General features: G+C 34.8%; 1 protein-coding gene across 1 annotated transcript; it reads right to left on the reverse strand.

Annotated features, from left to right (window-relative positions):
* Window positions 1–2,631: 2,631 nt before the first annotated feature.
* On the reverse strand, window positions 2,632–3,810 carry LOC126691413 (F-box protein At3g07870-like). Its single transcript, XM_050386459.1, has one exon. The coding sequence runs from the start codon at window positions 3,808–3,810 to the stop codon at window positions 2,632–2,634; it is 1,179 nt and encodes a 392-aa protein (XP_050242416.1).
* Between the last annotated feature and the right edge of the window lie 7,724 nt (window positions 3,811–11,534).

Genomic DNA, 11,534 nt, shown 5'->3' on the forward strand with positions numbered 1-11,534 from the left:
GTCGAGTTTCAAAAGAGGGGCATTTCCCTATTTAGTTTGGGAAGAAGGGCAAAAGGCTAATTAGTTTTGTGGAAAAGGGCAAAAGCCCATTTTGTCCAGGAAACACATAATGATCCTATGTGTTAGGATTTTTTTTTGATAAAAATATGTGTTAGGAATTGTGATATGATATTGATTTTATCTCATAGTGTAAATTAGGTTGAATGGTAGCCAAAAGATGGACATCGGATAATTGTTAATATTAGGTTGAATTGTGATATGACAGTTCCATAATTTTCAAGTCTATTCCGAATAATTGTTAATATTCATTGAATTGAATATGTATCAACCACATAATAAATTTTTGTGTTAATATTTTATTTGCAATCCTTACTGTCATCGAACTTAAGAGAAAAGAGAGAAATTTCAACACAATTTTTAGCCTAATATGATTTTATTATCATTGGGGAATGACTATAAAATTGAAAGCGATTCTTAACCTAAGAAATAACTATTCAAATGTTAAGCAACACACTAAATCTAATAAATGTCGTGTGTGTTAGATTGAAGGGAATTTGAGGATTTAAATGGAAGATGATTTAATCCCAAGGTATATGTTATCAAAACTTAATCTTGGTGTAAATCATAACCAAACAATAAATTGATTGTCCTCTTATCAAAATAGATAAATAAATTAATTGATTGTCCCCCTATCAAAAAATAAAAAATAAATTGATTGTCCCTAAAACATTTTCCTTATGCTAAGATTTGCCTCTTTTTAGACAGATGAAAATGAAATTCCTCTGCTTTAACATTATCCCTAAAACAAATTTTCTCTTACTTACCTTTTGCTAAAAAAAAAAAAAAATCCTATGCATTTAATTTGACTAATTTAAAAACGTATTAGAATTTATCATATGATAAAATGTTTTAAAATATTGTATAGTAAGTTTCAGCTCAAAATGCACCTCTTTCCCTAAAAAAATAGAAAGTCAAGTTGTGTAGCTACTCTCCTATGGTCCTACCACTGAAATGCACCTCGAACATTTAAAACTGCCACCAAGTATTGAGCAACAGCTACTCTCCTACCACTGAAAATTCACAAACCCCCTCATTTGCATCAAAGAAATTGGAAAGTTGTCCCAAATAGAATTAGTAAAAGTGTAGCAATAGTAATTTAGAAAGATTTAGCATACCTTGTGCTTAAAAAGCATGCATGTTTCCCTGCGTGTAGTTGTACATGTGTTCACATTCATATGTGTATTCTATTCATGTATAAAGATATCTAATAAAAAAAATAGGGAGAAATTACTTGAAAGAGTATTCTACCTGCGAGAGCTAGCTTCTCAGTCCTGTCTCTATGCTAGGTATACTTTGGAACCAATTTACCTAGAGTGTCTAGAAAACATTTCTTAGGTTAATTTATATGCAGCTTAGCAAGCAACATTTAAACATACATAGATGTTGAGACTTGAAAAAGAAGAGTATTTAGAAGTGGGACAACATAGAGAGAAAGGAAACAATAGGTGGACGAAAATTCCTGATTTAAAAAGAAAAGGATTCAGCCAAAAGCTTGATGAATTAGGCTAGTGTCCAATATGGGTCATCGAATGAGGCTTGTGCAGCCAATTAATTATTACAAACTTTGAGAATTAAACTTGAGATCTAATTCCTATAGTTTATCTCCTATTCATATAAATCTATAGATTCTTGCCAACTTAAAAATAGAACAGAAAAACCACCGCATACCCTTGGTGCGATGGTCACTCTACAAGTATAAGTGCTTGTGGGGTGTGGGGGGTAAGAGTCGGGGTTCAAATCTCCAGAAGAAAGCTTCATACACACATACACTTAAATTAGGTTAGGATAGAAATTCTATCTTGTAAAAAAAAAAAATAAATTGAACAAAAAACATAAATAGATAAATAAATTAGTAAAAAAGCTATCAAAATAGTGGGGAACTCGTTAGGTTGGAGCCGAGTGGTGGGAGGCTTGAAATGAGCTGTAGACAAAGACATTCTAGGCTTGAATCACCACTAGTAGTTTTCTTGGATTACTTGATAGATGATTCTGACAAGTGGAGTTATGTATTCGAGATTTACTCCTCAGGGGTGGGTCTTAATGGCCCTATCTTGATGAGGCTCCACATCATCAAAATAGGGGGGAAAAAAGAATAACAATCAATTTAGCAAACACAACAAATTCATAGTTTATAGAAAATATCTTTTGTTTCCTAGGAATCAAACATGACATCCAACAAGGTGCGTTGCAAAAAATCAAAATCAAAGTTACCACGAAGTACCAACAATATTAACAAATTATCTGTAGAATTAACTACAGTTGTTAACTTGGTACCCAATCCAGTAATCATTATGCTAGGATGAGTGACACAAGGCTATGGTGGCTAAACATGTATGTTTCACTATAAGATTACATTGTTCTAGAATGACCACAAAAATCAACCAGGATTACCACATTACTTTCATGTCTGCTACAATAGGAAAAAAAACAGAACATAACTTATTCATCCACAGATTACATACCAAACAGAACTTTCCAACATCTTCACAAAATGACTTGCTAATGTGAATTTCAAAAAGAAGGCTGTCTTGCCTGAATTTCAAAGTAACTAATCTTTGAGTTCACTTCAGACTACACGTTTACACCATCAAACAATACTAGGCTCTCCAAGAAATTAGTAGTATAAGCCGCCCATGTAGCATTTTTAATTCCAAGATTTTCCTCGTTTCGACCCTCAGGATCAAACAAAACCAGCCCAGTGCCAATCTTTTTGATCAAAAGTTCACCATTGTCAGTGCAGCCAATGAACTGCCCAACCTTTTCCATTGGTACACTTTTTTTAGTCCAAGACTTAACAACCCCATACTCCCTCATCACCCATATGTGGAAAATATCACCCTCTTCATCTTCAGCTTGAACAAAAACAATCAAAGACAATGATCCCTTGAACACCACAAGTTTTTCAAATTGTAGATGAACTCCATTTAAGTAATCATTCGGCAACATTATCTCTCGGAATGTCTCATCATTAACATCAAAAGACAAAATGAATTTATAGTTCCCAATATACGCTATAGAATGCAAAGCTCCATTGAAAAACACACACGGGGATTCATCAATTCTATCAATAGATCCATTGGGTTCAAACCTATTTAACGACTCCACCGATATTCCAATCCCTTTCCTCCACGAATCCCTACTCAGTGTATAAATCTCAGCTACAGCTGGGATCACTTTTCCTTCTCCATTCAACCCTTCAAAACACACCATCCTCACAATCTTGTAGTCATAATTTTGAGAACAATAAGCAAGTCCAAGAGCAATATGACGACAATGCCTTGTGAAACAAGTACCATCAAGTACCTTCTTAAACTTCCTAATACATGGATTCCACAAATTTAGTACTCTATGACTACCTAAGCAAAATAAGCCATTACAAATGCCCAATATACGTGAACCAGAAAAGGGTATTTCATATTTGGAAACCTGGGTCAACGTTGGGTCCCTATTGTAAACAACAGCACACAATTCTTTGCCACACAAAAACTCCACAGGCAATCGTGTATATAACAAATAACCATTGGACAAAGATTTGGCTTGGTTGAGATGTGTGGTGATGAAAAAGGGGTTGGTGATTGTGGAGCTCCAAGATTTGGAAACGCACCTGAATCGGATTAAGGATTTGGGTGGCAGTCGACTCAGGATGTCGATTAGGACATCGTCCGGTAGACGATCGGATGTAGGCATTGACTTCTTCTTCTTCTTCCAAGACGACTCAGATTTTTGTCGTTCAGTTATGATCTGAGACATCCTCGACTTTTTTTGTTTTGTCATTTGTGGTTTCTGTGAATTTTGATCAATATTTATCTATGGGATTTTGAGAAAGGGGAAATAAAAGTGAGTAAAACCTATAATTCAGGATTTTTATTTTTTTATTTTATTTTTTCAAAAAACACTAAGAACCAAATTATTTTGTTAGTTAGCACAGTTTTGAAACTATTTAGGTATTTAACAACTTGACTACTCGAGACCCAAGGACTTGATTTTGGAATTATAAATCAAGTATAATTTACTCGATTTTCCCATGCGCAATAACTGAGGTGGATACTTGGTCCACATAGGCATCGAACTCGAGTCAAATAGACTCGAGTTCTGTCATATAGAAATCGAGTCCGTAGGACTTGATTTAGTTTTGCTTCCTTTTGCTTCAAGAACTGGAGACGAACTTTCTTGTTCTTCCAAGCCCCAAAAACCCATGAACAAAACCAAATACAAAACCCAAAACAAATACCTGATTAGATCGGATCCTCTCCTGTAGCAAGATCTTCTCGCCGCCATTGCTTGAAGCTTTCGCTGCTTGGGTTTAGTCAAAATCGCCAACTAGGTTGCTTCTCCTCTAGCAAGATCTTCTCTAGACTCCAACGCGTTCTTCTCCTCCACTGAAGTAGTAGCAACATCACCTGAGCGGCGGCAAGAAACCACACCCACATTAAGTTAGATTTGATTTCCCTCTCTTGAAGCCTTTGCTACCATCGCCTGAAGCTTTCACTGCCTGGGTTGCTTCGTTATTGCTTCTCTGGTGCTTTGTCGTTGAGTATTAGGTAGTAAGAATTGCTAGGTACCGAAATCAAGCCTTACAGACTCGATTTCAATTTAAAAGAATCGACTTTGTAAGGCTCGATTTTCATGCCTACATGGACGGCAAATTTTCACATCAGCTGCAACACGATGTTGAAATCAAGTTCAATGTACTTGATTTAGCATTCCAAAATCGAGTCTAACAAACTCGAGATGCTAATTTTCTAAATAGTTTGAAAACGATGCTAACTAACGAATATATTTGAAAAATGATGTTATTTTGAAAAAAAATCCTATAATTCAAGCTTTTTTTTTTTTTTTTTTGGTTGCAAAATAACAAAATTTTGCTAACAATTTTGTTAGTTAACACCGTTTCCAAACTAATTAGAAAACTAACATCTCGAGTCTGTTAGACTTGATTTTACCTAGCAACTCAATTGTAAAAGACTTAAGTTGGACATAAGACTCGAGTTCCCAAAAGGGAGCAACAACAAAGAAGAACGAAAGAGAAGAAAGGCAGAGTACTAAAGAAAAATAAGAAAAAGGTAGAGAGAGCAACAAAGAAGAATGAACGACGACAAAGAAGAAACCTAGATTTCCCTAACCAAAAACCCTCGGCCTCCCTAACCCAAATCCCCACGAACCCAGATCTCTCTAATCCAAACCCTTCGGCTCGGACTAAACCTAGGTGGCGTTGACGACAAAGATTTTGTTTTCCTCTAATTCCTTCATTTTCTTCTTCTTCTTTCTATTGCATGAATCATATTTGTTTAGAGGTTTTTTTCTCGACGCCATCTAATCTGGGTTTGCAAGTTAAAGTTGAAATGGGTTTGTTGTTTCATTGAGGGACTCTGAATTTGCTTGGGTATTTTTGCCTTTGCATTTGTTGATTTCATTTAAGCTCTGTGTTTGTGGATGTTAGTTTGCTTGGGTATTCCACAGAACTCGAGTTGCTACATTGAACTCGAGTATGTTGGACTCGATATGTTATTTTGCTAAATAGTTTGAAAATGGTGCTAACTAACAAAATTGTTAGAAAAAAGGTGTTATTTTGCAACAAAAAAAATCCTATAATTCATGTCGACTACTTTTCCAAACCCAAAACTGAAACTTGCCCAACTTATTTGGGCTCTCTAATTTTGTTTATTCCTTGATTATTATATTCTATTAATAATAAGATTTTATGTTTGGGTTTCATAATTTTGAGTAGTAAATTATTCTTACATGAATTTTTAAACACTCTGAAATACCCCTATCTTTTAATTAAATAATTTTAAATTTAAAAACACAAACTAATTAAAAGAGTAATTTACTATTTTTAAAAAAGTTCTTAAGTTTTAGGCTTTCAAACTTTTATCAATTCTCACGTAGAGAAAGAAGCTAAAAATTAGGAGACTATCTCTATCTCATTTTTAAACATTATTTTACTAAATCCAAAATAAAAAAGAGCCATATTGCATGCACAAAACGCGTGTGATGAGTCTAGTAATTAAATATTGTTAATCTAAGATTATATTTGATATCATAATCTCGTTAGTCTTCGTTTTTTTTTTTTTTTTTTTAAACTCATTCATGTAATATTCTTTTTCAAAAAAATTTAAAAGTTTCAAACGTTTAAACATTTGTCCAACAACATAATTAATTCGAGAAAAACAAAAGGACATAATATAAGATGTAGGTGAAATTTATACTTGAAAAGTTGTTGCAACTATTTAATAATTTGATTTGTAAAAAAATGGAAGTGAATCGGTGATGGAGTTTATCTTTTGAGAATTTGTTATTGTTTTAAATTTTAGGCTAAATTACAATTTGCATTCTCTAGCTTTGCATAAAACTCTCAATTCAATCCTTTAACTTTTAATTTTGTTCACTACAGTCCTCTCATCCGCTTCCAATCAAATCCCCTTTCAAATTCATAGATGAGATCAAGAATAACTCAATGCTTATATGGGGTTTAAACTGGGAGGACCTGGATTATGTCTTACCTTCAACATGTTTTTGCATGAAGTGGTCAAGACTCTGTGCAATTTCACTTGGATTTTTAATAAGATAAATAAGTTAATGTATGCACAGGTGTTATTGAATAATATAGATGAAAAAATTGATAAAAAAAAAAAAAGCATCCATGTCTTATATCACTTATTTCAAGCATGTATTTATAACTTCTGAGCTGGATGTGAAAAGGGTCTCCCTATATTCCTAGGCTAGGACTAACATAGTAAGCAAATTTGACTACCAAATCATTCAATCTGATTAAAGTGATACAAAAAAGAAAGTACATGTCATTATTATTACCTTAAAAAATTGAAATTGAGGCAGACTATAGTAATCTAGTGACTAGTCTAGTCACTTGCATTTGCAAACATTATGTATGTTAATTTTCCCAAATCAGAACTATGCTAAGAGACTACTTTAGGTCTAAATGAGACTTAAGGTTAGCTGCTTTGAGGGAGCTAGCCTAGGACTACAAGAATATGAGGGAGATTAGAATGGAACTGCAAGTTAGGAGAGATTAAGAAGTGAATAAAAGACTAATTATTTCTCATTAATTGAGTACATTGAATGGCAGCACTTTTATTATATACAAGGCTCCTCAAGATACAAGCAGGATCAACCTGACAGCTTGCAAACAATGTATCTAACCCTATTTGAACACCTGATTAACTAATTTATGCACATTGGCTAAGTAACTGACTGCATGCTTTGCTTATCTCAATAAAATTCTTGCCGATACACTTCAATCAGTAACAGCCCAATGAATGTGTGCAAGTATACCTAGTACTCAATCTTAACAACAACTAACATTGTTGGATGAGCTTTGATAAGACTGCATAACCAACAGCATAGCCACAGATACAATAGTAAGCACAAGTATGCACGAAGGTAACAGGCAGCATCAACTAGGCTATGCAGTAAGCAGCTTAGACAAACATTAAGGCTGCTTACACAGGAATGAAGGCTCAAGACAGCAACAAGACTGATGCAGGCAGGCACTAGGGTCTAACATAAGCCCTCTGGCATACTAGCACCAATTATCAGCTCAATTCCAGGCTCATCAGCATTAGTATAACAGCAAGCAACAGAGTATATTAGTATCAGCACTGCAGCAACGCTAAACTTGACAGTAAACTAAGCTAAACTAAGGTCCCAAATTAGATACAGCCTAAGGACAACAGGGGATTAGGAGACCACAGTAGGTTCCTAACAAACTATTTATCAAATAACTAGTAAATCAAAAATAGATGCTTAAAATACTGGGTCACTTATTAGTTTTTCACAGACCAGAAACAATCATAGGTAGTAACAAAACTATGCAAAGCACATAATAACATAAGCTTAATAGACCAAATGCTTGAAAAAGGATGAAAATTATATTTTCACCTAAAAATCTTAGTTTTAGATTTTTAGTCAATTTTTTTAATAAGTAGTTGATCGAAATTTTGACTTGGACTTTTGCTGTATACATAATTAAAGCGGTCTCATGCATATCCAATTGTCTATCACAGTAAGTGTAACTTCAGTCATGCTATATCAGACAAAATCATATATTTCAATAAGAAAAAAAATCAGCAATCCCTGGTTAAAAGGTAAAACAAATATAAAATTATAAAAGCAACTAATCAAAAGCCTGATATGTGATCTTTTAAAGCATAAGATTTGATTTATTGATCATGACCAAAAAATCAGTTCTATGAATAATGAACAGAATGAAAAGTTCAGTATCTTTTCTTTTTTGAAAGAATGAAAGCAAAGAGATTTAGCTCATATGCTCCTTCACATTGTCAATAGGGCACAGACACCCATCGCAAGATTTGTTTTTTTTTTTTTTGGATAAGTGATGAGTTCTATTGAGAATAAAAAAACAAAGTTTATGATGATGAACACAAAGGGACAAAAAGTACAAATAAGATAAGATTGTGTTGGCCAAGCAATGTATACTGCACCATCATATAGCCATGTTTGACAATCTGCACATCGTCCCTAAGACAAAAATCAACTGACATAGAATAGCCACAGTATCCAGAAGGATTCTTTTTTGTTTAATAAATTAATACCTCTGAAGTAAAACTTTCATGTGGAGAGAAATTACAAATAAAAAAGACACCATGATAAAAACTTCATTTAAGACTCAAATTATGATACTACAAAAGACTTTAACATACAAACTTCACAAAGATAGCCACCTATTAATATAGACTAATCTTCCAATTCCAATCAGACGTTTTTTGCATTAAGTAAAACTAAGCTCTCCATGAAATTGGCTGTGTAATCCATCATGTAGAAGTTGAAATCTGATACTTCCATATAGAATTTGGAACAAGATTGTTCTCGTTTAAACTCTTAGGATCAAATGAAAAGAGAAAATCTTCAGTTGTCTCAAGTAGAAGTTCACCATTACTGGTGCAGCCATAGAATTGGTCAAGACAACATGTAAACGGTACAATTATTTTTGTCCAAGACTCAGACACACCATACTCTCTCATCACCCATATGAGGCATGCCTCACAAAATTCATTCGGAGATTCACCAAAAACAAGCAAAGCCAAGACGTTTAAATTCTACCACATCAACTCCATCTGAGTAATTTTGCGGCAGCATTATCTCTCGGAATGTGTCATCGTTAACATCAAAGGCCAAAATGAATTTGCAGTACGAAGATCCTACTATATAGTGCAGAGCTCCATGAACAAACAAACGGGGTAATGTGTCCCCTTGGGTCCAGCCTCGCTGAATGACTTGGGTAAAAAAAAACCCATTTCCACAAGTCTGTAACCAGCCATAGACGGCTGCAACTCATGATTCGCAATTCTGAGAATCTTGAAGCCATTGTGTCGAGAATGGTAGGCAAGTCCAAGGGCGCCATTCTCGCTAGAAAAAGGGACACAGAAGCTAGTAGTATTGAGCATCTTAACCTTTCTAATAATTGGGTTCCACAAATACAACACATTGTCAGTATAGTCCTGGTGACAGAAGATACCATTTCAGAAGCCAACTATTTGGGTATCAGGAAAGGGAGAAAATGTAGCATGAAAGGGGATATGAAACCCTGAAATATAGGACAATGTGCGGTTGCTATTGCAAATGACAGTGAACAGTTCATTCGATGGTGAAGTATATAGCAAATAACCATTATAATTGTTGTTCTTATGATTTAACTTGGTTGAGGCGTGCGCTAATGAAAATGGGGCTGGTGATTGTGGAATACCCAGATTTAGAAACGCACCTGAATCGAATTAAGGATTTCACTGAAAGCCAAGTCAGCATGTCGAATACTACGTCGTCTGGGATACACGACCGGATTGGCTTTTGAAGCTGAGACATCAGTGGTTTGATTGTGAACTGGAAGATTAACTTTTGCGGCGCCAAACTATTTTATTAGTTAGCAACGTTTCCAAACTATTTAGGAAACTAGAAACTCAAGTCTTTTAGACTTGATTTCACTGTAGCAAATAGAGTTTAAGAGACTCGATTTCTGTGTGCTGCCAAAACTGAGGTGGACTAAAAGATTTACATGGAACTCGAGTCTTTAATACTAGATTTCTTGTTCACCATCTTCTTCCTTCGTTCTTTTTCTCTTTCTTTCTTTTTTATTTTTATTTTATTTTTTCTCCATCTGCCATCCCATAATATTTTCTGTTGTGGGTTTGTGTTTTCTGGGTCTGTTAGTGTTTTCTGGGTTGATGTTCTAGGTTTTTATCTTTTCTGGTTGGTCTGCTTGTGTTTTCTGGGTTGCTATTCTATGCTGTTCTGGGTTTCTGCGGTGGTCTGTGTTGAGTTTTCTTTTCTAGGTTGCTGCATTTTTTGGTTGCTGCATTCTGTGATTTCTTCCTGCATGCTGCTGCATTTTCTGGTTTCTAGGTTGCTACATTTTCTAGTTGCTATGCATTTTCTAGTTGATGCATTCTGTGATTTCTTCCTGCATTTTCTTCCTACATTATGTGATTTCTTCCTACATTTTCTTCCTGCATTCTGTGATTTGTGGTGGAGGGAACTCGAGTCTCTAATACTCGAGTTCCACATGAATTAAAATACTCCACATCAGCTACGCACTAATGGAAATCGAGTTTTTAAAACTCGATTTGCTACAGTGAAATCGAGTCTAACAGACTCGAATTGTTAGATACCAAAATAGTTTCAAACCTTGGCTAACTAATAACATAGTTTGGCTTTTATAGTTATTTTCAAAAAAAAAAAAAAAAAAAAAAAATCCCTTAGTATAAAGAGTTTATAGACCTTGCTACTTTGGAATGGAAGCCCCACACGGGTGACGTGTATATTGAACTGAAACTAGGGCCAAATTTGCCGTATAACACCATTTTTTGCCTATTATTTTTAAACATACTAGTTAGTTAGCATTGTTTTAAAACTTATTAACAAACTAACATCTCAAGAGCACTCACAATAAAAATGCTAAAATAACTCAAAAGTTATTTTAGCATCTCAACCACACAAAAAAGCCCTCCAATAAAGTTGCTATAATTAAATTATTTAGCTATATTTTACCTTTCATGCTACAATGAGTTGTTATTGATAACAGCTCACTATAGCATGAAGGTAAACCATAAAAATCATTTTTTTTTTATTCCCTCCTTTCTCATGAAAATCTATAATAGCACCTCTTTCCTCTCTCACTTCTCTGTTATGTTCTATCTTTTCTCTCTTCTCTCGTCGGTGGTTCGTGGGTATTGGCTTGGGCCCGATTGCTTCGTGGGACGATTTGTGGGTCCAATTGCTTTGTGGGTATTGGCATGGGTCCAGTTGCTTCGTGGGTATCAGTGTGGTTCGTGGGTCCGTGGGTATCGGTGTGGTTTGTGGGTATCGACATGGTTCGTGGGTATCAATGTGGTTGTGTTGTGGGTATCGGTGTGGTTGAGTTGTGGTTCGTGGGTATCTTCGTGGGTTGATTTGTTTGATTTTTGTTAAGTTGTGTTGTGGTTTAATTTTTGCTTTGGTTT

The sequence above is a fragment of the Quercus robur genome, chromosome 7 (assembly GCF_932294415.1).
Source record: "Quercus robur chromosome 7, dhQueRobu3.1, whole genome shotgun sequence".
Classification (NCBI taxonomy): Eukaryota; Viridiplantae; Streptophyta; class Magnoliopsida; order Fagales; family Fagaceae; genus Quercus; species Quercus robur.